The sequence below is a fragment of the Castanea sativa genome, chromosome 5, assembly GCF_040712315.1.
Source record: "Castanea sativa cultivar Marrone di Chiusa Pesio chromosome 5, ASM4071231v1".
Lineage (NCBI taxonomy): Eukaryota > Viridiplantae > Streptophyta > Magnoliopsida > Fagales > Fagaceae > Castanea > Castanea sativa.
The window spans coordinates 72,841,326-72,868,564 of NC_134017.1; the positions used below are offsets into that span (position 1 = coordinate 72,841,326).

General features: G+C 34.4%; 3 protein-coding genes and 1 pseudogene across 5 annotated transcripts; all 4 read left to right on the forward strand.

Moving 5' to 3' along the window:
* The first annotated feature begins 553 nt into the window (after nt 1-553).
* On the forward strand, nt 554-26,611 carry LOC142634091 (furostanol glycoside 26-O-beta-glucosidase-like). 3 transcript variants are annotated; one of them, XR_012844035.1, is made up of 10 exons: nt 554-706; nt 2,770-2,847; nt 2,959-3,046; nt 3,152-3,371; nt 3,443-3,558; nt 3,646-3,866; nt 4,294-4,325; nt 19,651-19,714; nt 21,037-23,066; nt 25,341-26,611. XR_012844035.1 is itself a non-coding variant. In XM_075808368.1 (8 exons), exons 5-8 carry the CDS (start codon nt 3,551-3,553, stop codon nt 17,991-17,993), a joined length of 465 nt encoding a protein of 154 aa, XP_075664483.1. In that variant the 5' UTR covers nt 554-706; nt 2,770-2,847; nt 2,959-3,046; nt 3,152-3,371; nt 3,443-3,550; the 3' UTR covers nt 17,994-18,312. The 3 variants fall into 3 exon arrangements, 1 of the variants encoding a protein (XP_075664483.1); XR_012844036.1 differs by having other exon boundaries at nt 21,037-21,336; nt 25,341-25,858; XM_075808368.1 differs by lacking the exons at nt 19,651-19,714; nt 21,037-23,066; nt 25,341-26,611 and adding an exon at nt 17,790-18,312.
* On the forward strand, nt 2,691-3,505 carry LOC142635753 (cyanogenic beta-glucosidase-like). The gene is made up of 4 exons (XM_075809856.1): nt 2,691-2,847; nt 2,959-3,046; nt 3,152-3,371; nt 3,443-3,505. Exons 1-4 carry the CDS (start codon nt 2,691-2,693, stop codon nt 3,503-3,505), a joined length of 528 nt encoding a protein of 175 aa, XP_075665971.1.
* LOC142635754 (F-box/kelch-repeat protein At3g06240-like) lies at nt 22,290-22,836 on the forward strand. Its single transcript, XM_075809857.1, has 2 exons — nt 22,290-22,300; nt 22,407-22,836. Exons 1-2 carry the CDS (start codon nt 22,290-22,292, stop codon nt 22,834-22,836), a joined length of 441 nt encoding a protein of 146 aa, XP_075665972.1.
* On the forward strand, nt 22,891-27,028 carry LOC142635756 (F-box protein CPR1-like; annotated as a pseudogene).
* Nucleotides 27,029-27,239: the final 211 nt, after the last annotated feature.

A 27,239-nucleotide genomic window follows, 5' to 3' on the forward strand; every position in this document is an offset into this window, starting at 1 on the left:
AGTCAGATATCAATTTATCCAAAACCCCTCGGAGCCTATATTTATTTATAACACAAACCAAAAATATAGTCATTTGATTATTGAAGTGCTTCCTGTATACTCCTTGTTTATTTGGGTATCTCTCTCTTTTCAATTTTAATAAAGCTTTATTACTTATCAGAAAAAAATGATTGAAGTGCTTAGAAATTGTACCTTTAAATGAGACATTAATTTAACTATGTATAAGAATGAAGCATAAAGATTATAATAGGACACAGAATACATCACAAATCAACATTATACAATATTTCAAATATATACACGTGCTTGAAAAGTAATACATCATAACGTTAACTAGATGCATCATAAAGCTAGCCACAAAGTAGATTAACAAAAGATGTCATATGTTTATTACATTTTAGTTGCCAATATTGAAAGAAGTACACACAATATGGTAATAATGTATTGGTTTGTCTTGCTTTATATAATTGATCCTTTAAGGTAGTTTGAAAAATAGTGCCTTCGAGATTTTACAAAACTTGAAATTACATGTTCATTGATTTTCTTCGGGTGGATTATGAGCGAAGACCATGTTCAACTTCTTTCGTGATTCTCCAAGGGTGTCAAATCTTACTGCTCTTAATATGGATAAGAAACTTTATCATAAGAGAGCTCAACAAAGTTTTCAATATTCTTGATGTCATCCTACAACTCTAGGAGTAAGAAGGTAAGTTTCTGATATCTATGTATTTTTTATATATAAAAATGTAAGTGGTTCAACTTAAAAACATTCATAAAGGCAAGTAGATATGGATCAGTAAAAATTTAGAAAGATCTCATATGTATTAGAGAACATAAGATACGAAACACACAAGTGTGAATGTCATATGAAACACTTTGGATTTCTAATGGTATAAGACAACCATCGAAATCAAGGATTAACAAAAGAAATTTCTTTCGTTATCTTTGAATACAAACGGTTAAATTGTTTCATAGCACCCTCTAGGAAACATGAACAGTTAAAATCAATTGGGTGATGAATATAAAACGCACACACCTGAAACTGAAATTATCTCAAATTCTTCAGTGGCTCGTTTCGAAAGGGTTTCACTTTCAAGTACTCTAATTTTTGATTGGTAGTGTTGCTCATGAGCCTCGTAAAGAATTTTTTTTGCTGCAAGCATACAATAATACAAACACTTATTACTCACTAGCAATCTAAAAATATATTCACCTTCTTAATATTAAGAATTCAAAATGAAGTGGTTTTTGTATGGGGATGATTAGAGATAGAGATCAAGGATAATGTAGCAAATACCAAAACGAATAAGCAAAATTACCAACTATAAGCATCCAAGCCCTTTGGGCAAAGTCATTAATAAGTGCACTATGCACCTAGAATTCCATCCCTAAAGAATCATAGGACACTTCTATTACTATATCTATTTGATGAAATGAACATTAATAACATAAGAGTTCATCCCAAAAGAATAGTAGTAGGCCAATTCTATATTTGTATGAATTAGTGTGTAGATTTGTGCATATATACGAATATAATTAAAAACAATCATAATTATATAGTTTAAATTATATATGGTATTAGTTTACATTTTTTTTAAATCATATATATATATATATATATATATAGAGAGAGAGAGAGAGAGAGAGAGAGAGAGAGAGAGAGAGAGAGAGAGAGAAATGATATGTCCTCTCATATATATATAGTTTATATATATAGTTTAAATGTTGTGGACGTAGCACCTTTCATATATATATGTATATATGATTTAGAATTTAATTGGTTTTAGACTCTTCGGTTTTTTAACACAATAATTTACTTTCCATAAAACTTAAAAACTTAGATCGACACATGGTGGAAAATTAGACTCCAATTGAAATTCAATTTAGAATTTAATTGGATTTGAACTCATTTGGTTTTTACACAATAATTCACTTGTTACAAAATTAAAAATTAAGTGGCATGATGAAAAGGGAAGGGAGATGATGCTTGGGTTGTGAGGGAGAACCAGAGAACGAGAGGGAGAGTTTGAGAAAGTGAGCCGTGTCTGAGGAGAGAGAGAATTAAAAATCAATAAAATATTATACAATCTTGCTATAATGTGCTCTCAAAAATAAGAGTGCACTGTAGCAAGATGACAAATTTTTTGGGTTTCAGATGCTAAAATTTAAGATTTAGCATTTTTGCATTCTTTGATGAAAATTAAGCCTAATATATGTTAGCTCTGATGTATTATTAGTTTAAATAACTTTTTTTTTTTTTTTTTTCCGGCCAACAACTGATACAAGTACAGCTCGATATTTTATACCTGTACCGTATATGCAGCCAGCTTGATCCTTGCCAGTATTGTGTTGACTTTTAGACCTGACCTAAAACGTTTAAATTCTAAAGCGTCTCTCTAAATTTCTAATTTGGCGCGCTAACTCTAGTTTTAACAAACTAGTACTGTAGCATGGTGCCTGTATTCAAGCCACGTTTCAACAGATTATTGTATGATTATTTTTTCTAGTTGCATGTTGCCGACTTAGGATAGGGGTCACCTGGGCGGTGCAGTGATTAAATAATCACGAAAGCTCTCTCTGAAAATACATTAATGTCCATGCACTTCAATAATAATGCCCACATACATTAATGCCCACATATATTCAATAATAATAATAAAGACAACAAGTTTGTAAATAAAATAATTATAATGATAATTTGGGTCCAAAATGCAAAAGATCAGCAAATCATCTTAGTAATCATTTTATTCTTCATCAAAAAACTTGCAGAGGGTACTGTGAGTGGGGGAGTTAACCAGGAGGGCATTGATGTCTACAACAATTTTATCAATGAACTACTTCAAAATGGTAAGGACACAATGTATATTTATTTTCAATGCCGCTTATTCTTATACTATATCATGAAGGCTATCGCTCTCAATCTGTACTTATTTCGTGTTTTAATTTTTACTTGTGAAGGCATAACACCTTTTGTGACATTGTTCCACTTTGACTTACCACAAGCTCTTCAAGATGAGTATGATGGCTTCTTGAATCGCCAGATTGTGTAAGCAATTTTTTTTTTACACATTTGAAATATGTATAAATACTAATTTTGCTTAATGATCAGTTGGAGTTTGAACTGTTACATCATTTTGTGTATACCATGTAGTGATGATTTTAAGAACTATTCCGACCTTTGTTTCCAAACCTTTGGAGATCGAGTTAAACATTGGACAACAATCAATGAGCCACAAGTTTTTGGTCAATATGGCTATAAGATGGGAAGTTCAAATCCAAATCCTAACCCTGCCACAGATCCCTACCTTGCTACTCACCACATCATAATTGCCCATGCTGCTGCTGCAAAGCTATACAAGGAAAAGTACCAGGTAATTTTTATCAGAAAGTTACTTGCCTTGTACTTCTTGGTTTTATTTTGTGTTACTAACATTTTTAACAGGCTACACAAGGTGGTGAAATTGGAATTTCACTGGTGTGCCAATGGTTTGAGCCAGAAACATGATATCATTATGATAAAGATGCTGCAGATAGAGCTGTGGACTTTTTGATGGGATGGTCAGTTGAAATTTAATCACAATTAACTTGTTAATGGTAATTTGTATCCATTTTTTAACTTAAGGAAGTTTATGCTCTGCTAATTAGGTATATGGATCCATTAGTTTATGGAGACTATCCATTTGTAATGAAGTCTTTGGTTAGAAATGCGCTTCCAAAATTCTCAGAAGAAGATAAAGAATTAGTTAAAGGTGCCTATGATTTTGTTGGTGTCAATTATTATACCTCGCGTAATGCAAGTACTCTTCCAATCGATGCAGATGACTCACCTCAAAGCCATGACCAGTACCAATACGTCGATCTCAAAGGTACATGCTCCGCATCAATATATATTGAAGATTATTATGACTGCTTGTACTTCATATGTGCAAGGACAGATAACATCCTAGACAACTCAGGCTGGCCATTACGAGGGTGTTTGGATTGCGCATCCACGGCCGCGTTTGAGTTTTTTTTTAATTTTTTATTTTTTAAGTGCGTCTGTCACTGTTCATTGACCATGAACAGTGATTTTGGGCCAATGAATAGTAATTTTTGGCATTAACAATATTTTTTATACATTTAAAAATTATTTTACTATAGTGTTTTCAGTTTTCAGCAATAAGTTCTATCCAAACAGACCCTACATGTTACTAAATTAAATTCTCTGGTCTAATTAGAAAACCATGATCCTTAAATTCATATACTAGATGGATTTTATGATGTTGTACTTATGTATGTTGTTTTTTGTCACAGTGGACAGGAGTGGAAAACCAATTGGAGAGTTGGTAAGAACATAATATTTGCAATGGCTAATTAATATCATCAAAACGCAGATATACTTGCTTGAATTGATTATATTTACTGCACGAAAATGGATATAATTTAATAAAATAATAGAAATAAATATATTGCATTTTATTATTTGAGTAATACTATTGGTTTTGTTTATTTATTTATTAATCATGAGTTTAGTCATGCTTAAAAGACTTAGTTTATTCATGTTTAATAAAACTTAGCATTATGAAATTTTTTAACAAATATTTTTATTATACAAAATTCTAATGAAAGAATGTTACATAGACATATATATTTAAGGTTAATTTATACACGGTATATATAACTATAATTTAGTTACTTTATCACAAACCATTTTTAACAAAATATTTTAATCAATTAAATGTGAATCTTATAACGTGCATCTCATAACAATATATAACAATAGAAGAATGTGAATCTCATAATTTTTTTAATCTATTAAAAATCTCGAAAATTATGAGCATAAAATGTAAAGACAAATAAATAGTATAAATACTAATTCTTTAAAAGAAAATTTACAGTGAGTTGAGAAAACTATACAAATAATTTTTTGATATTTGAAGAATAATGAGATTACAACTTCATTTCGAAATTGGGTAGAGATTCGTACTGATAACGTGTTATGAAAAAAAAAAAAAACATGCAACATCAATAATAGGAAAACAAAACAATTTTATAATTAAACAATAAAAATTATTGACAAAAAAGAAAGAAAGTATAGACATATGAAAGAAAATAAACATGTAACATTAATAATAGGAAAACCACAAAATTATTATAATTAAACAATAAAAAATTTACCCAAAAATGAATGACAGTATATGTAAATGAAAGAAAGTAGTAATCAAACTTTGGGAATGATTGGTATTCATTTTGCAGAGCATAAACTACGACCATGAAAATTGTAAAGACAAATACAGTCGGAATATCTAGAGACCTTCTTCTTATATAAGATACAGAAATATCCAAATACATGTATCACTGATACCGGGAGATTCTTTTGAAATTCCATAGCATTGATTAAAGAAGAGGGGAACTATATATTAAGGTGCTTGAATCGATGTGGAAAAGAGAGGTGAACCTGAAAATACGTGAGTGTGAAAAAAGGAGGTGAACCAGAAAATACACGGGTGAGAAAAAAAAAAGAAAAGAAAAAAAAGCACATCGGAATTACAACAGAGGGAGGAAAATTAGACTCCAATTTTATATTTACAGTGACACGTGACACAATATAAATTAGAATTTTAATTTGGAATTGCAATTGGAGTTTCTCTGCTTCACCTATTATATAGAATTTCTTCACACTTTTAACCATATATTGGCAACTGGTTTTCAGTATTTCTAACATTTTCTTGTACATAAAAGTAATTCAAATTATGAGTGGAAATATACGTAGTATTGTAGTAGTAAAAACCCTAACTTAAACTAAATTGAAGATGGACATCAATTTATTTCAATATTTCGGGAGGGGGGGTTGAACTGGATTATGACAGTGCATCTAACAAAATCTTTGACACACGAGTACCAAATAATATCTAGTGCAAACAACAAAATTGCTTGTCTTATGGGCAAATTAGTTAAGTATGCCTAAATAATGTTTTTCAGATTCAGACCGTTTAATAAATCGGGTTGAAGGTTTTTGAGGTCAGATTGAGATTAAACCCTAATGACATTATAATTAATTTAATAATTATTTAAAATATAAATAAATATATTAAATTAGTACAAATATTAAAAAAAATTAACTAAAATAGTGCAATTAAATATAGAGATCTATTATTCCTTAGAAACAAAGAGATCTATCTTTCAAATGTATTTTCTATATCATAACTTAAAGAAATACTAGCCTTTGAGCACGCGCTCACACGTGTGCTTAGAGACTCTTCTATTTTTTGAGTAAGGGTTAATTTAAAGCATTTATTATAATTTGGGATTACTATATTTTTCAATCATAAATATATATAGATAAACACGCATTATAATTAAAGCGCACATGATGAGGCTTTTTTTTTTTTTTTGATTTAGTATTAAAATTTTTCTTTCATCATAATTTGAAAAAATAGATAGGATTTTTTTTTTCAAAGCGGATAGGATTCATTTTTCAATTAGAAGCTTTTGTGTGTTTATTCAAATCTAATTGATGATGTAATAGTTATCAAAAAAAATTGATAATGTAATAAATCCAAAAAAATTGATAATATAATAGTTTAAAAAAGAAACATGGGATAGTTTAACATGGACCGTTTTTCTTTATTGTATTGGAGGGGTAGTTATTTTCTTTCAAATGTGAGTAGTGGGAAGTTCTTTTCTTTTGAGAAGAAAAATGGTGAAGTTTTATTGTACGCGTTTCTTTTTTCTGAGAAATTTTATTAAAAAAATGTGGAGAAGATAAATACGTGGGGATTTTTTTAAGCAATTGAGTAGAAGTAGGAATTTATTATTTTGTCAATTTACTATTTTAACTCCATTTTTAAGTTTTAAGTAGGGATATTTTTTACAAAAAAAAAAAGTAATAACTAATTTTCATTTGTCAATTTACTAGTTTAACCTTTTTTTTAAGTTGTTAGTTAATTAATTTAGGGGTATTTTTTGACAGTATAAAAAGTAATAATTAATTTTCTGAATCCTCTTAGTATATACCGATTAAATTCTAATATTTTTTATATTGATTGGTTAAACTTGTGATAATATCTAATAATTTAATAATTAGCATAAAAAAAAATATAAAATGGTATTTGTGTAATTGTGTTGCATGTTTGCAACGTGACACTATGAAATTACAATGCATTAAATATTTTTTTTATAAAAGTGATGGACGGATGATATCTGGATTGCATGTCTACAACATGGCTCGCTAGGAATATAAGAATCAATTATTTTTTTTAAAATAAAAAGCAAAACAGAAAAAGTTAAAAGCTTTAACCACTAACAAAGCAAAACGTGGCAACTCCAATAAATTTTCCCACCTACCACAGTTACTACCCCACATGACCACTTCTCTTTCTTTACTTTTGACCTCTGAAGCCATATTTCATTATTCAATCGATCTCCTTTTTGTTCTACCGTCTTGAGCTCGCTGTCTCTCTCTGCAGCAGATTTGAAGATTGTGAATAAGTGAAGCTTAAGCACCTCCAAAAATTATCAGATCTCCTTCTGATCTTTGTTCTTCTTCGTATTCTTTGTTTCTTTTTCACTTCTTCTAGATCTGTTCATAAACTGACTTTAGTCAAAACCATTTGCGTCAGTAACCCGCATGTTCTATTTGGTTCCCTAGGAAATGTGTAATGGATAATATATATCTCTGAAATTCCCTTTATTAATTGAGCCTAATGCAACTATTTGAAAATCATACCGAACGCGAGGATTCCTTTATCTTTCTAGAGCCTCTTATACAAAACAAAATCACTTGGGTGTAATTAACAGAGAATGAACAAATCTGAATTTTTTTTAGGGAGGGGTAATAGAGGTATAACTAGCACCATAATGAAAACATCATGTGGAGTTGGTACTCTTGGGATTTTATTTTTACATGTATGGACTTGCTTGCGCATGGTTGCTTTAAAAGTAAAAATAGTACTAAACCAATTGTAGTTGCCATTTTTCCTTATCCAGTGCATTCCAAGAGTGCAGAAAACAAAGCTTGATTCTCGTAATTTTTATTCTTGATTGTTGACCCTGTACACTCCTGTATACTAGGGTGTCTTATCAATAAAGTTTACTACTTACCCAAGAAAGAAAAAAAAGCTTATAATAGTTATAAAAAAAAAAAAAGCCAACTGATGGAATTATGGTTTGCAAACATAATCGGATTACATATATTATATATGGACAAATACAAAAAAAATGCTTATTTCCAGTGTCAAATCAACCCTCTAATCAAGAATACTAATCTTTGTATTAACAGGGGTCACATAATGATTGAATTTCTCTGGGTTGAGGTGGAGAATATTATTCTCTGATAAAACTACAAGGTGATAGCTCCTCTAAGGAGTAAACTATGGCAACTATGATATGTGGTTAGACATTAACGTGTTGCATGTGATGTAATGTATTACTCGGCCTCGGAAGACTGAAAAGTAGTCATCTAACTTAAATAAGCAGTATGTTAACCTTTTTATTTATATTTTTATTTTTATTTTTTGAGAGGAACAGTGTGTTAACTTGATTGACAGGTAACTAGTATTCCATTAAAATTAAATAAACAACGAAGATTAAATCAAGTAAAATCTAATGACTAAAATTTAAATGAGTACCATAACCACAAAAAAAAGTAGGATATCGTAGAATGACCCTTTTGTATAATTGAAGTTTCTTAATGACTATTCTAGAAAAAATCCCAATGCTAATTTAGGGCTATCAAACAAGCTGCACTGGTTGGAGGAAAGACCTAATTTAGTGGTCTCTACCACTATTCACAAATATGGTAGAATGAAGTTCTCTTATAAAACAAGCATGTGTCTTGCTCGTGCCACCAAGACTAGTCATAGATAAATACCTGAATTTTAAATTAAAATGAAATTCAGTCTCATATAAATATTTGTCACATCATGAGTCAAGCAACCCAAGCTCCTAACTTATGGAGGTAATTTCTCAAACACTTGGCATACATCAAGCACATATTCACATTACTTTAGCAAATCCATGATTAACACTTTCATCTACTATCCACATAACTACACACATTTTCTACATGTGGCAAAACTATTCCAAAATCCAATTTAAAATTCACAATCACATGAACAACAAAAATTTATATGGTTGCTCAAGACCCAATGGATTTCATAGCATAAATTGGTAATTGGATTTTACCCTGAATCCAATGAACAAGTATCAATTTGTTGAGGTGAGCTCTTTCTTGACATGGGTGAATCTAATTTAAGCATTTTACATTAATTAATTTGCTGCATGACTCTTCCTCAATGGCAAATTCACATTATCAAAAAAAAAAAGTGAAAAATACCAGTTGACCCAACCCAAATTTTAGCCCGATTGTCCTGAACTGACCTGACCTTTCCCTTCCCGTTTGTCTTGCCTGTCTTGCCTACTCTGCATTGATCGCTTTTTTCATCCCTTTTTCACAATCTCCACGTTTAGTGGAAATAAAATAGTTTGCTCCTTTCTCGAGAAAAACTTGATCATTTCCACTGTTTTTTTCAGATGCAGCTTTTGGTGCTTTGCATGTTTCATAACCATGTTTGTCTACAACCACCACATTGTGAACCCTTGGGTCATATACGAACTCTGTAACATAAAAACAAGGAGAAAATCTAGAATCTTAGTTGGAGATTTGAGAATCTTTAAATTGCCTTAATAGAGTAATACTGACAAAATCAACTTAGATTATGTACAGAAATTATGCCTAATCTAATCTGATGTGTTTCTAGATTAGGATGTCATGCTATGTTAAAAATAATTAAGTGTAATCAAGCAATAAAAAAAGAGTATATACTCACCGAGTTCATCTCCAGCATGGAAGGTTGTTCCTTTTGGAGGCCAATTACTAATGTCGTAGGTCCAGCCCGTAGAACCTCCAACAAGAAACCTCTTTGCCGAAGTGCTCTCAAAGTAAGATCCCAAGTGCAATAGAACTATAATAAGATGCAAACAAGCTCTTCTCTGGGCCATCTAGCATTTAAAATTTTTGCAACAAATAGAGCATCAATAGGGATAGAAGAGAAGAGTCATGTTAAAGTCATGATCAATTTTATTACAAAAAGTCAAAATGACAAATTTTACAAATTGACGAAACAAAGAAGGTGATTAGAACCATGTCAATAACATAATAAAAAATTGAATTAGATTTTTTTGTTTAGTATTTAGAATTTAATACATTACTCTCAAATAAAAATATTGAAATCCAATTGCATTTGTTATATATGACCAGGTAAACTGGACTAATAATTGCTGGATGAAGCATAAGATTAGACAAAAATGTGGCTTAAAACAAAATGAACTTACCAAATTCCAAATAGGAGAATGTGGGTATCATATGCATAAGCTTATTTATTTATTTAACCCCCCAAGACATAAGAAGTACCAACTTGAACCTTTGGTACTCCAAGAAACTTCCCTCAAGATTTACATCCCTTTTCTGGTCTGAGCTTCTGAGGTTGCAGGGTGTTCAATTGGCCATGTCTTCCTCCTATCACCCTCAGACTGATGGCCAAACTGAGGTGGTGAATAGGAGCCTTGAGCAGTACCTTAGGTCCTTCACTAGTGATAGACTAGCTGAATGGGTTGAGTGGTTACCACTGTGTGTGTATTGGTTCAATACTAACTATCATATCTCAACTAAATGCACTCCTTTTGAGGCTTTATATGTAGTCCCTCCCCTTAAACTCCTTGATTATATCCGTGGTACCACTAAGGTTGCATTCTAGGCAAGAACTGATTGCTGTTTTGAAGCACAATTTGCTGCAAGCTCAGATTGCTGTGAAACTACAAGCAAACCAGCATAGATCAGATAAAGTTTTTGAAGTTGGTGACTGGGTTTACTTGAGGTTGCAGCCATATAGACAGCAATCCATTGCTCATAGGGCTTCTCACAAGTTGTCTCCTAAGTTCTATGGTCCCTTCCAGGTTCTTCAGAGGATTGGAGCTGCTGCTTACAAGTTGCAGTTGCCTTCTGAGTCTAGAATTCATCCAATTTTCTATGTTTCTTGTCTTTAGAAGCAATTGGGGCCACATATCCTTCCAATTCCTACTTTACCAGCTGTGAATGATGTGGGAGTTCTCAACCCTGAACTAGTAGCTATCTTGGACAGAAGGGAGCTCAATCTTTGATCAAGGGTCATTGCTGAGTTGTTGGTTCATTGGTAAGGTGGTTCTGCAGAAGATGCCACTTGGGAGCCACTGCATTCTCTTTCCAAGCAGTTCCCTCACCTTGTGGGCAAGGTGTTTTAAGAGAGGGGGGGGGGGGGGGTATTGATGGAGAGCTAGCTGTATTGTATTGTATTGTATTGTATAGCAGTTGTATTGGATTAGGAGCATGTGCTGAGATTGTATTTAGACATGTGTTGATTGTATTAAGCATGTGCTGATTGTATTAAGCATTTGCTGATGTCCTTGGCAGTTAAGCAGTTAGTTGCTTGGTATTGATTAGTTAGTTACTTGGTAGTTAGAAGGCAAGGCATGAGAGTATAAGAGAGGATTGTAATGTGAAGCAAGGATCAATGAATAGTATGATGCATTCTTAGTTTCTAACCACTCCTAATCTCCACTGTTTCTTGAGGAGGCCCGGTTGTCCTTGAAATCAACCAGAAAATTTCTTTCTTAGTGATTAATCATAGATATCTTGAAGAGTCCTAACAGAGATTTTGCATTATGGGATGTTATGATGGAGTGTATTGTATTACGCTGCTCACTGTTGAAAACAGTGCCTGTCCCCAATCTTTTGTGAGTTAACCAAGGGTGGAAAAAAAAAAAAAAACTGAAACGTAATACAAGGTTAAAAAGTAAAAAGAAAAGGAAAGCAACCCGAAATAGGGGGGGAGAGGGCAGATGGGTAATTCCCCATCTAACCCACTCCCTCCTCCCCATTTTATCCCCAAAATGGGGTGAAAACCATTTCACCCAAATGATAGGCCATGGAATAAACTCTTGGACCCCACCATTTCACTCCCCCCTCCCCTCCTTAACCAAATACACTTTTCTCCCATAGGCCGTTGAAAATTTTGATGTTTTAGTTCTTTCATATCACTTCAGTGCTGTGCATTTGGAGTAGTATTTTTTATGTTCCATGAGGTATGCACATAATTTTCCATAGAGACCAAGCTGTTTGAATGAGGTTCAACGCCAAGATGAGTAGTTAGTGGTGCCTTTGTGCATTGTCTCTGTGGAAAGAAATGAGCCAAGGCTTGACTACAACTTCAAGGTTGAAATTCTGGAATTTCAAGGGAGTCTCAAACCAAAAGACTTTGTAGATTGGCTTAACACCGTTGAAAGGGTGTTTGATTATTATGAAGTTATAGATGAAAAGAAAGTGAAGTTAGTCGCTATTCGCCTTAAAGGGAGAGCTTCCGCTTGGTGGGAACAATTACAAATTTCTTGCCAAAGAAGTGGTAAAGTCAAGATCAAGAGTTGGGAGAAGATGAAGAAAAAGCTCCGTCAGCAATTTCTTCCTTCCAACTACACCCAATCACTCTACAAATATCTACACAACCATAAGCAAGAAGGAAGTGTAGAGGAGAGGAGGCGTTTCACCAACTTGTAGTGAGGGTAGATTTGAATGAAAGTGAAGGACAAATGGTTGCAAGGTACTTGAGTGGATTGAAGCCATCCATTAAGATGTCCTTAGTCTTCAATCATTATGGAATGTGTCGGAAGCCTACAACCGGGCTTTACTGGTAGAGAAGCAACAAACTAGGCCAGCTTTAAGGTCTGGACAGTGGGGTTCTAGGTCTGGGAAGGGGATTTCTAGCCAATATAAGGTTGGGAATTCAAGTACAAATGGGAGAGGAGAAATTTCTGGGGTTGAACAGCAACCAGCAGGTTCTAAATCTGCTATTACAGTCCCAAAACAGTCCCAAACAGCCACTGTTGGCGGGGGTAAACAGCAACAAGTGGGTACTTTCAAATGTTTCAAGTGTGGAGAGCCGGGGCATCGATCTTCGGATTGTAGGAAGAAGGCTCTTATGTTGGAGGAAGTAAAAGAGCTTGAACATGAAGATGGAGAACCCATTTTTGATCAACCTTCAAATGAGGTTGGTGGTGATCTTGAAGAAGAAGAGGGCTTGACACTTGTGATGAGAAGGACTCCTCTTGCTCCTAAATTCAATTTTGAAGAAGATTGGTTGAGAACCAATATTTTTTATACAACTTGCAGCATTGGAGGAAGAGTTTGTAGCATGATCATTGATGGGGGAAGTTGTGAAAATGTCGTCTCTCAGGAGGTGGTTGATAAATTGAGGCTTGCCAATCAAGATCACCCACATCCCTACAAACTTTCTTGGTTCAAGAAAGGTAATGAGGTGAAAGTAACAAAGCGTTGCTTGGTGCCATTTTCTATTCGGAAGAAATATTTTGATGAAGTTTGGTGTGATGTAGTACCAATGGATGCGTGCCATATCCTTCTTGGGAGACCTTGGCAATATGATCGCCGAACGATGCATGATGGGAAGAAGAACACCTATACCTTAAGCAAAGACAATCAGCAACTTACTCTATTGCCAATGAAGGAAAATGTGACTTCTAAATCCTCTACAACCTCTTTACTTGATTCTAAAAGCTTCATTCAAGAAAGTCAAGATAGTGGCAATATTTTGGCATTAATTCAGTCAATACAATGGCTGGAACTGATGTTCCTAGTGCTGTCATTATGTTTTTCCTCAGTATGGTGATGTTTTTCCTCATGAGTTACCTCCCAACTTGCCTCCTATGCGAGACTTTCAACATGCCATTGATTTGGTACCGGGTGCACCCCTTCCAAACAAGGCAGAATATCGTATGGCTCCAAAAAAAAAGAGGAAGTGTTGCATAAACAAGTTCAAGAGCTACTTGATTGAGGCTACATTCGGGCTAGTATTAGCCCTTGTGCGGTACTCGCTCTCTTAACTCCTAGGAAGGATGGCTCTTGGAGGATGTGTGTGGATAGTAGAGCCATCAATAAGATCACAATCAAGTATCGTTTTCTAATTCCTAGATTGGATGACATGCTAGATTGCTTGGCGGGTGCAAAGGTGTTTTCCAAGATTGATTTGCGAAGTGGGTATCATCAAAATTAGAATTCGCCTAGGAGATGAATGGAAGACGGCCTTCAAGACACATCATGGATTATTTGAATGGCTTGTTATGCCATTTGGTATGACAAATGCACCTAGCACTTTCATGAGGGTGATGACACAAATGTTGCAACCACTATTGGGGGTTTGTGTTGTGTATTTTGATGATATTTTGGTGTATAGCCGTTGTTTGGAGGATCACTTGGTGCATTTACCTTGACATTTTGAGGAGAAGTTTTATGGTAACATGAAAAGTGTAGCTTTGGGATGGATCAAGTGGTGTTCTTAGGATATGTTGTGTCTTCCAAAGGAGTGTTCATGGATGAAAACAAGGTTAAGGCAATTGTTGATTGGCCTACACCTTCTAGCGTGCATGAGGTGAGGTGTTTCCATGGTCTTGCTACCTTTTATAGAAGGTTTATTAGCAATTTTAGCACCATTGCAGGACCACTCACCAATTATCTCAAACAAAAGTCCTTTGTTTGGACCGATGAAGCCCAAGAAAGCTTCCAACTTTTGAAGAGGAAGTTAACCGAAGCTCCTATCCTTGCCTTGCCCAATTTTGACAAGATATTCGATCTTAATTGCGATGCATCAGGAGTGGGAAATGGGGTATTCTACCTATGACAAGGAATTCTATGCTATTGCTCAAGCCATCAAGCATTAGAGTTACTATTTGGCCTACAAGTAGTTTATCCTACACACCGATCATGAGGCTTTGAAATATCTCTATAGCCAATCTAATGTGAACAAGAGGCATGCTAAGTAGGTAAGCTTTTTGCAGCAATTCACTTTCTCATTGAAACATCAGTCGGGAATTCTCAACAAAGTGGCTGATGGGTTGAGTAGGAGGATTAATTTCTTGGTGGAAATGCAAGCTAAGGTCGCTGGTTTTGAAGTTTCCAAGGAGAATTACCAAGATGACCCACATTTTGGTGATCTATACCAACAATTGCAGCAGGGACAGCAACATGCCAAGTCTTACTTTCGGTTGAAGGATGGATTTTTTTTCAAGGGGTTGAAATTATGTGTGCCTAAATGTTCTCTAAGGGAGTTGATGATTGTTGAACAACATAATTTGGGGTATTTTGGCAAATCAAAGACCCTAGAATATATTATGTGTGCCTAAATGTTCTCTAAGGGAGTTGAAATTCTGAATTTTCTTTGATGCCAAGATACACGTTTGATCAATTTTAAACTTATATAAAACATATATATATATATATATATATATATTAAACGATTATATAATAGAAATTGACACAATTTAGATTGTTACCTAGAATACAAGGACTGTAGAATTTTCTGGGAGAGAGAGAACTTCGTGCTTGATCTGCTAGAAAGATAAAAAGAAAGGATCTTTTTTTTTTTTTTTTTTTAAATTTTATCTGAAATGAATATGCTGCATTGCTTTTCTATCTTTTATATATTTTTTTTTAAAACGTGTTTCTCCTATAAAAAAGACACGTGTTTCATAGCAAGAAACGGTGGCGTTTCACATTTCAATTTATTTATTTTTTTGAAATTTTTTCATTTCACTTAAACAGTAAAAAAAAATCCCAAATATTACGTGTTTAATTAGTTATTCACTACCTCTGTTCTTCTATATATAAAACAGAGACCATGAAATTCTTTTTTTTTTTTTTTCCTTGATAACCATGTTGATCTCTTTGATGACTATGGTTAAGTCTTTGGTATGTGTATCTTGAATGATATTTGTCTTGGGTATTTAGGAATTCATGGCCAATTGGTATCACAACTTGTGTATATTCGTTATGTACTGAATGTGTTTGATAAAATGCTCCAAGGAAAAGACTTGGTCATCTTTAAAGATTTTGGGTATAGACCTTTCATGAAACTTGTTTATTCCCTTGAGAGAAGCTTAGTTAAATCATCAAGACTCATTCTTAGACACGTTATCATGTGAACTCTTGAGCATTGTGTTTGAAATTTCATTCATTTGCATTTGTTTTTTGGTTGCTTGCAAAATTTTGATTTTGCCACAATGCTTTCTTGGCATACATACATGGGCAGTGGTGTTTAGACATATTTTCAATTGGAGACCATTTTTGTAAACTAATAAGAAAATTATCACTTTGTGCTCTAGTTGGTTGCTGAGAAATTGAGGGAATTTGAAAGAATCCAATCCCGTGGCTTTTAATGTGGTGTCATTGAGTACCTAGCTATTCGGATATTGACTTTTATGCCTTGTATGAAGTTCCAGTTATCCTTGCTATGAACAAAATCTTATTTTCACAACTAAAGGTAATAATTGGTACTAAATCATTAGTGTTATGCCTTCTGCATTGCCCGTTTTACTATTGAGTTTTATAATTTTATTAAGTAGAGTTAGATTGACAAGTCTTTATATTGTTAGCAAACTTGTGTGCATTTTAATGATGGATACTTTGTGCAATGGTGGATACTGGATAGAGGTTACCCTGAAGCGGTTAAACAATAGATTTTAATTGATGAACATTTTTTTTTTTTTGAGATAAAGATAGAACTTTTATTTATATAAGGCAAGTATAAAGGTACAGCACCATGGCCATCACAGCACAGGCGCACAAACTCCAAGCCTTCTAGAGAGAAATACATCAGAATAACAAATACTAGAACAACATTCAACAAATTATAACAATATTCAAAACAGAATTAATGGTTCTCCATTGCCCCTTCCAATATCACAGCACAGGTGCAGAGTTTCAGCACTGCTAAATACCAGACCAGCATACAAAAAACTCCATTACTGCACATAATCTTTAATACTCTTCCAAGCCAATTGCCCCTTCCAATTTCACAGCACATATGCATAATTTCAGAGCTGCTGGAGAAGTACATCAAATACCAGAACAGCCTTCAACAAATTATAACAAGGTTCAAAAAAACCCATTCCTGCACATAATCTTTAATACTCTTCCAAGTAGCTGATTGCGCTTCCAATTTCACAGCACATGTGCATAATTTCAGAACTGTTGGAGAACTACACTAAATACTATAACAATTGGATTTGTTAGTTGGAGATAGAAATTAATTACTTATGTCCTAAACTTTTGGAATTGTAGAGGATAGGATTGGGTTGTTTGCTAATTAGTTGTTAGCAAGTTTATGTTATTAGTTGGGTGCTTATCATCAGTTGAATTGCACATTGCCGTGCACTATCACTACAACAAACTTTATTTATTCCAAGAGGGTTTACTAAAATCTGTCGATACTATCTATAAATACAGATTCTTACAATCTATAAATACAAATTCCCTCGGAATAAGTTTAAACACGCCCTTGAAATAACTGTGAAAAAAAAGAGTGAGCGAGTTTTGTACCAAAATGTTTACATTTTTCAGCCCATAACCCTTGATAAAATATGACAAAATTTTCAGTCCTTGAAAAAGCCCACAAAAATATTTAAAAAGATAGCCACAAAGCAAATTTTATAGGAATTTCCATGAGAGGGAATTTGAGGCTGGCTTCTCTTTCCTAAATCTCATTTAGTCTTGTATCCCAAGAGGTATTGGGTGTGATAGACCTCATTGGTGTCTTAATGGCAATGGGAAGTTCGATATTCGGTCTTTCTATTACAAGATCAGGGGTACATCCCATTCTTGCTTCCCTTGGAAGGGGATTTGGAAAGTCAAGGTTTCTAAGAGGGTGGCTTTCTTCTTGTGGACCGTTGCTTATGGTTGGATTCTTACCTTGGATAATTTGATGCTCCAGGGCCTCCCTTTGGCGAATAGGTGCTGTATGTGCCGCGGTTCGGCGGAATCTGTGGACCATCTTCTAATCCATTGTCCTGTAGCTTATTCTTTGTGGGTGCATATGTTGCAAGCTTTTGGGATCCAATGGGTCATGCCAGGTTCAGTGGAGTGTTTGGTGGCCTGTTGGAGTAATTGGTTGGAGAAATTTTCTTTGGACATATAGAATATGGTTCGTGGGTTGTTTGGTTGGAAAGAAACCGGCGATCTTTTGAGGATTTGGAGAGAAGGCTTAAACAATTACAAGCTCCAGCCAAAATACTCTTTTTGATTGGGCTAGGTGCTAGGGTTCTTCAAACTGTTCTTCTGTTTTGGAGTTTCTTTCTTCACTTAGAAGTGCGCCTTAAGCAGCACTCCTTTTTATCTTTTTTGTTGTATTTTGTCGGCTGTTTTTTTTTTGTGTTCACCATCATGAACACTTGTATTTGTTGTTTATGTTCTTTCATGATGAATATAAGTCCTATTACTTATCAAAAAAAAAAAAAAAAAAATCTACTTTAGTTTACTCTCTCACAGAAACTGAGAAAGCACAAATCCAAATTCATAGCTCGACTCGACGATCATGGAAATCTCGAAACCTCTAGAGCTTGATGATCATGGAAATCGCACAGCTCCGATTAGGTACAAATTGATCTCTGCAATTTGTGACTCTTCATCTCTCTTGGCGTGGTGTTCTCAGCAACAAAAAAAACATACAAGTTACTTCGATTAGGTATGAATTGACCATGGAAGTCACAGACCCTAATTTTGTCTTTGATTTTTTTGTTTTTTAGTTTACCGACACTTTTTCATCAATTTCCCCATCATTTTCGTTTCACATTTCTTGGAAAACTGAGCTCATCATTGATTTCCCTATTTCGAGTTCTAATTGTTCGACTTTTGTGATTTCATTATTCGAGTTCTAATCTTAATCTTTGTTTCCTTTACAAATATTAATTGAGTTTTTTTAATTTTTAATTTTTATTTCTTTTTCTTTTGATTGTGAGTACAGGCACAACAAGATTGCAAGGCTCAATCCAAGAGATTGTTAGTATTGGTTGTTTGGGAAATGTGCTTTTAGACACCCTATAAGATCATTTTGCTCTTTTTAATATAATTTTCTGTGCATATGGCCTTAATTTATTTCCTAATATAATTTGCACGTTCAATAACTAGGAATTTAGTTAATATTAGTTATACATTTTTTCAATCAATGTTTGCTATATTGTATGCGTTTGAACTTGGGTATTAGTTATGGATCTTTTCAATCAATTATTGCCATATTGTATGTGTGTATTATGTTGAATTGCTTTGGCTTTCTGCTTTGAATATAAAATTTGTCCAAATGATGCATGTTGACCAAATAGAAGTTGGCAAAAGGAGTGCATTATAAAAGTAGGTACACAGGAGTCCTTGTAATCAAGAAATTTTCTAAGAATACTTGATCCATGCTTTGTTTACATGGACATTATAAATGAGAGAATACAGAATTCTATCAAAAGAATTGTAGTTTAAGCAATTGATGAAGTTATTGACAAGGGAATTACCATTTTATGACTAAATATGCAGCATTGTACCATATTTCATCTAAGGTGTAGATAAGGATAAGTTAAATGTTTTTTCTAATGAAGATCCATGCCCATGTTCTAAATCTGGCTTGGAAATTTTTGGAACTCAAACTAGTCCATTTACAATACAGGATAACATGATTATTATATCCAACACAGCATCACTAGTTTCTCTGCAAGTCATGCTCATCACTTGCATATTAAATTCCACAAAACTTTGGCTAGTTTTACATGTTATCTTATTTGACATACTCGTCCTTTTTATTTTGGTTGCAGAGTCTGCAGTAGCCCTGCTTCGGCATCGAAATTACTGAGAAGTATAATCTTTAAAGTGATCTTAGTAAGATATTACTTCAATGCTGTTATTAAAATTAAAGCCAGTATTCTAGCCACAGTTTTAAGCTTCTTCTCGTTGTGCATACAATATCTAATACGGCCTTGATATTAAACATTACTTTTCTTCTATTCAATTTCTTTTTCCTTTCATGTAGAAAAATCTGCTGATGTTCCTATTGTAAATGCAGAAACTATTCTTCTGTTTTCAAGTTGTGTTCTTTAACTTTAGTATGATGGGGTTATAACTGTATGTCTATCATCTATCTATTGTATTATATAATGTCTCAAAGTCTATTGTCTGATTGAATTCTTTCTATGCAATAGCTGGTTGTATTTAGCTGGTTGTTTCTATGATAAGAATGCTGATTCCTCATTCTTAGGCCTTACGCAAATTTATGCAGAAACTGTGTATACATCATATCCATGCTCCACTTTTGGTTTTTGAAAATCCCCTTTGCCAATTAGGAACATACAAATTAGCAGTAATTCTCAGTGGATAATTTGCTGAACTTAACAAAGGCTTTAGATAGGCCACTTAATTTTCCATGTTTTCGCTTTAGTAAATTAAAATTTGCCATGAGGTACAATTCAATAGTTTCTATATATACGTCTGTATAGCTGATCAAGTGCATGTACTCTGTTGCAATGATGGGTAGGGGTGGGGGGAGTGATCTTTCTTATGCTTCTAGATGCCATCCCTGGCTTCTCTTATCTTATTGTTTGAGGAACCCTTAATTTTATTGGAGCAAAATCACTAGCAATAGAATAATAATGCTTCAAAAAATGCAAGGTGGAAAACCCATGCTCATTAGATACATATAATGACAACCCCAAGGCAACCTGTGAAATACAACCTGATAGCTATACTATAGTCTTTTTGTGGTCTATGATTATGTTTTGCTTAAATAACTGCCTTTGTTTACTGATGTATCAATGACATTGTTTAAAATTAGCACTAAGGTGATGGGCATTAGGTTTTGAAATGAATGAACGAAGTGCCTCACTATGTCAAATGGAATAGGGCATTGGGAATTAAAGTCAGTTGTCTTACATTGTACTGTTTGTGTTTAGCCACGCCTATTTGTGTGTGCACATTTGGAAAAAGAATGGCAGCAAATTCATTTTAATTGATTACTATAACTTGTAAATGAGATCTAGTGACTTTAAATATACCTCTTCGTTAGCCACTACTAATGTTTAACATATTGTGTACCATTAGTAGTTTCAATATATCTAGAAATAAGACTTGATGCTATTAATGAAAGAGTAAAAAGGTGGAAAGAGAAATGCCCACTTCACAGTAATCAACCTTACTTCACTTTCCAGTTTCAAAGAAAGGCATTCAGATCTTGAAGTAGTGGTCCTGATGACTCTCAAGATTACCATTGAAGTCTCCGCTAGAGATAATCACCGACATACTCCTGAGATTACCATTGAAGTCTCTCACAAGCTTCCAATGCATTTCCAAGCGATGGTACGCCTTGATCAGCGATCAAGATTTCATCAAGCTCCACCTCCACCGCTCCATGGAGTCCAACAACACCCTCATTGGCCAGCAATGAATCACCGCCATTTCCTTTCAATACTTCTCCCTCAGTTTCACTGATGATGACAAGAATCACTTTGGTAAGCCCTCTGATATTTACCAGCCATTGTCACACTTTTCAAATATCTTGGATTGTTTCCCTGGCTTGCTTTGCATTTATACTAACAAATGGGGAGAATATATCACTATTTGGAACCCATTTATCAATAAGTTCAGGAAATTGCCTATGAAGCACAGGTGCGTTTCCGGATTTGGGTGCGGGTGCAGGACTCGGCAAGTTTTTTAAAAATAGGGTGCAGGTGTGGCGATTAAAAAATTATTTAAAATATTTTTATTTATATTTTCTATATATTTCAAAGGCAACAATATATTTTTATTCTGGGAAAGCATGCAAACAACATCCTTTGAAGTTCATCAAAAAACATCCTTTGAAAGCATGCAAATGACAAATGATAACAAATATATTTCACTGCTGGGAAAGCATGCAAACAACATTCTTTTCTATATATTTTCTATATGTTATCCTTTTCATTTCAAATATATTTTCAAAGGCAAGAAACACAAAACAAAACACAAAAGAAGCAACAAATATTCAGAATAAAATTGAGGAAGGACAGATTTAGGATGTTTGGGCCTCATTCAAAGCCGATTTCGGCTGTTCCGGCATGATTCAAGGCCGATTTCAGCATGTTTCGACCGTTTCGGTCAGTTTCGGCCGTCGGTCAATATGATTTGATTTGGCCAATACGACCCGATTCTGACCGAATCGGCCCGGTTCAGCGCGAATTGAAGCCAAGTCAGCGTGAATCGGAGCCGAGTCGGCGCGAATCTGTAAAAAAAAAAAAAAAAAAAAATTCAGACGCGGCACTGACGCGCGGGCAGCCACGTTGGTGGCCGCACCCCGCATCAGGCTGCGTCGGACTCTGGTGCGGCACCCTCGCAGCCGCGTCAGTGCTTCCTCGGAAATTGCCAAGCGAACCCATAGAGAAACTAGCTGCTGCTTTTTTAGCATTTGGGTATGTTCAGATGAACAATGACTATAAGGTATTGAGAGTTGTAGAATTTCAAACTAAAGAGAAACTAGCCGCGGTTTTTTTAGCATTTGGGTATGATCATATTAACAATGACTATAAGGTGTTGAGGGCTGTAGTCTTGTAGAATTTCCTAAAAAAGGGCAGTCTTTGATTGAGTTTGAAGTCAAGTTGTATAGTCTTAAGTCTCAGTTTTGGAAAAAAATTGAAGATCAATGGCCCAAAAAGGAATGGTCGATATGTTCAGACTCGGCATCCTCAAATGGAGCTTTGCATTGGTTAGTAGTTGAGGAAGGGCAGCGTCCGGAGAATATTCTTGCTCTCGATCTTGCGACTGAGAAATTCCGGGTCTTTACAATGCCGCCTCAAGCACCCAAAAACTGGATGACGAATTTGGTAAAGTTGGAAGGAAAGCTTTGTTTTATTATGAATACTGTGACGTATAATGATGTTAAAGAATTGTATCATGATGTTTGGTTGATGAAAGAATATGGGGAAGGGAATTCTTGGACCCAGATTTATAAAATTGAGCAATGTGCAGTGGCTTGATCTTTTAAGTATTGGACGCCTCTAATGTTTTCCAAGAATGGCAAGAAGATTCTCATGGAGGAGTGCCATATGGATCGTACCTATCTTATTTGGTATGACATAGAAAATAAAATACGTGAGAGGGTTAAGCTTCAGGAGCTTCCTAAGTCATTTCAGACCACAATTTGTATCGGAAGTCTTCTTTTGCTTGATGGTGACAATGTGATTGATCCAACACAGAACAATAATAGGTAAAACAATGATAGTCATTTTTGTTTGCTTGATTGTCTGACTTAGCATTGGAGTCATCATTTTTGGTTGCATAGCTCTCTTTAAGACCAGTTTTCTTCTTTCAAAAGTAGTACCTTCTGTTCTTTGATTTTGAGCTTGTTTTAAATAATCAAGTATGATCATATCCACCTACATATAAGAGAAACTCTATATATAGCTATTTTCTCATCATGCCAATGTTGTTGTGAAGCTTATGTACTTAATATAGTAGGTCGGTTGTGTCTTAGCTTCTGATTAGGTCTTATTATGCCTAGATGCTTAGTGTATATAGTATATACTATGACATTAATTGTTGTTGTAATTATTAAGCATCCTTAGGGGTTCATGGCTGCTTGCATACTAGAGTTTTCAAATTTCAATGCTGATGTTTTCTTTGATTAAAGGTGTAAGTACCAAGTATAGTTAGGAACAATAGGCCATCGTCTTTTTGGAAATGAGTTTGTAGCTAATGCCTTGAGATTTATGATTGGTTTGTTTTCTTAAAATCCTACTGTATTTTTATTTTATTCAAAAGAAAAGAGAAACATCTCAACACCCAAGCCTACTTTAAGAGTATGTGTGTTGCTTTAAATATTGGAAATTAAACTTTTTAAGACCTATGAATGATTGGGAATTGGAATCTTTGTTGTCTTTTGTGTACTTAATTTATTCTATCCAAGAATGGGATTGATGGGCGATGTCATTGGTTTGAGTCCCATATGTGTTTGAGTTGCTTACTAAATCAAAACAATTAAAGGTGGCGTCGTAGAGATTTCTTCCTACCCTGTCTTTCTTCTTTAAAGGTGTTGCCTTATTTTTTCAACTTTAATTTTTCTGGTCTCTAAGTTTATAAGAACACAATTATGGTTTGGTGTTCTTAAGTGATTTCAAGTTAATTTTGATAATAAAAGATGGGAAAATTAGGGTTTTGAAGACTTGGGGTTTTGGATTTGGCTTGTAAGAGAGATAATTGATGATGGATGTGAGATCTCAGGCCCTGGCCTACCTTAGAATGCGTTTGGGAAGGGCTGAAACGCCTAGTGTCTGTGTTTCAGCCCCTTCCCCCTTTTTTTTTTTTTCCCTTCTCTGGGACATGCTTTGTTCACTGTTCATTGGCCCAGAATAGTGATTTTAGGTGTGAACAGTGTTTTTTACACATTAAAAAATTATTTTGCTATAATGTTTTTCAGTTTTTTAGTTTTCAGTTTCAGCTATATCCAAACAGACCCTTAATATTTCTGAATCAATCTCAGGCCCTGGCCTAGCTCATTGACAGTATCTTTCAATATTTGACTGTATAAGATAAATGAGGTTAGGAGTGAGTGAAGCCAATGCATACAAATAGATAGGCCAGGTTCATCCTTTTATGTTGAGTTCAGTGCAAGTCTGTCTATGATTAAGAGTCTAGGCGGTGTGGTAAGGTCATGTCCTGGGTCTTGATCATCAAGAATGCTTTTGAACCCTCACAATTTGAAAAGATTAGTAATATGGATTCCATATATCTATGGAAAGTTTTGTCATACAAATCTATTTTTAATGCTACTACTTCTTCTTCTTTTTTTTTTTTTTTTCCTAAGAAGATTTTGTTTGAAAATTTGGCCATCAAATTATTTTTACAGACTCATATGCACAGCTCTTATGCTTCTATTTTCAACCTCCGTTTGTAAATATCATCATAAAAACCTGGCTCTCATTTGGAAGGATTGTGAATTTTTTCTAAGCCAATAGTCCACTCCACTTCCACTGCACCTGATTTCTTCTCTTAATCATAGCTTAATGGCATCAATTTGAGCAAAGTTAATCTTGATAGAATCTTCATTATACAAATGAACCAATATTGAGGAAATTGGTGTCTTGGATGAGGTGAAAAGTGCTGCCAAGATGATATGCAAGTCATTAGAGTTCTGGATTAAATGTTTCTCTTTTAAAATATGAAAAGGATACCAAATCAAATTGCAATAAATGCGAAATGCAAGTCTGTGCAGCTATACCCTCTTCTGCGTCCACTGGTTGTCCTGCTCAATAACCGCTTCTCTGTCACTCCATGTGGACCAATACAACACTTACGCATCTCTTGGTCCATATGGAGTGCCAGAGAAGCAGCTATTGAGCAGGACAAGCTATTAAAGGTTATCTTTTGGTTTTCCAGATCTTTTTTGGCATTTTTGGAGGATTATCTTTTGTTGGGCTTGAATCCTTGCAAAATTAGTCACTGATTCTTTAAATTGATATATGGATTGTTTATGTAATTGCAGGATGGTTCAGATGAAACATTGAAATTGGAAGGTGCTGGTTGTTTCAGACATCAATACAACAGCAGCCATTCTATTTGTTGAAATTTCTTCATGTTTCTTGCTTATGCTTTACAAACGTATGACAACATGGTTTATTGAGGTTCTGGCAGTTCTATTTTGCATTAGTGGGGTAGAGGCACGTCTATCTTCTATGTAATGCCTGTACGGTTAACTAAATTCTAAGCATTCCTTTTCTTTTCTTTTTGAAAAAGAAGAAAGATATTAAATGGTGAGCAACTCTCTAGTTAAGCAATGCTACTGACAACAATTGCCTAGTTCTAGTTGCAAAAACAGGAAAAAATATTGACAAACAATTCTATCCCTGTCCTGCAAATCAGGTATTAATGTTGCATTATACAATATCTTTATGCACCATTGTGTCCTATTCCTAGTTGGTAATATATCTTTGTCATAATGTGTCGGCATTTGCTTGTTCATACATGCAAGGAAATGCTTTGTTGCACTTTGTGATTTGTAGATTTTATAATTATAGAGAATTTGTGTTTTGAAATGAAATGAGTTGGATTTGCTGCTTTTAGAGTTTGTTCTTTGACATTTCACCCTGCCCTTAGCTTATTATTCTTGTGTAAATGAAGGCTTTGGATATGGCTAACAAGTGATCATCGTCCAGCATGAACAAGATGGCATTGGTTTCTCCATTTGTTTTCCTGACAATAATCGCTTTGGCAAACCCTGGAAAATTTTCCAGCCAATACATTCAATTTCTCGATTTGAATCCACCTCCATCTTCGATTATTTGATGGTTTGGTTTTTATTTGTAATAGCAGAAAGATGGCAATTTGGAATCCATTGATTAGGAAGTACATGGAAATACCTAAAGAGCCAATAGAGAAACGTTCAGGTTTTGAGTATTCTTCGTCTATTGCTTTAGAATTTGTGAATGATCTGCATAACATGATTATAAGGTGTTGAGGATTGTAGAATTTTCTAATAGAGGTGAGTCTCGCAAGGAGTTCAAAGTTAATGTTTATAGTCATAGATCAAGGTCTTGGAAAAAATTTGATGATCAATGGCCAAATAAGGAGTGGAGGATATTTTCTGACTCGGTGTGCTTGAATGGAGCTTTCCATTGGTTAGTAACTGTAGTAACTGCAACTGGGGTGAATACTGCAGGGATTGTTGTTTTCGATCTTGCCACCAAGAAATTTCGGGTCTTTACAAGGCAGCCTCAAACACCCATTTATTGGAGGACGTATTTGGAAAATTTGAAAGGACATCTCTGTTTTGTTAGGAATATGATGATGCATGAGGATGTTAAAGAATGGAATAGCTATGTTTGGTTGATGAAAGAACATGGGGACGAGAGTTCTTGGACTTGGCATTATAAAATTCAGCAACGTGTAGTGTCTTGGAGTTTTGATTATTGGAAGCCTCTAATGTTGTCCAAAAATGACAAGAAGATTCTCGTGGAAGAGTGGCATAGGGATCATACCTATCTTATTTGGTATGGCATAGAAAAAAAAAAAAAAATGCAAGAGGGTAAAGTTTCGAAATTTTCATGGCATGTTTCATACCACAACTTGAATCGGGAGTCTTCTTCTACTTGATGGTGATAATGTGATTGATCCAATACATTAGGACAATAGGTTAAAAAGTGAGTTTAATAAATTTGTTTTTGTCTGCTTAATTGTTGGTCTCAGTATTGGTGTCATCTTTTTTGCTTGCACAATTTCTTGAAGACTAGTCTAGGATTCTGTTAAAGTATTATTAGGGGAGAATTATGTGAATATTTGTACAGGACTTGAGATCGTTGTTTGAGGGGTATGCATTTTGTTGCAGATTTTATTATCTCCTTCTCTTTTTACTTATAAAAAGAATTTCACGTAACAGACTCAATTG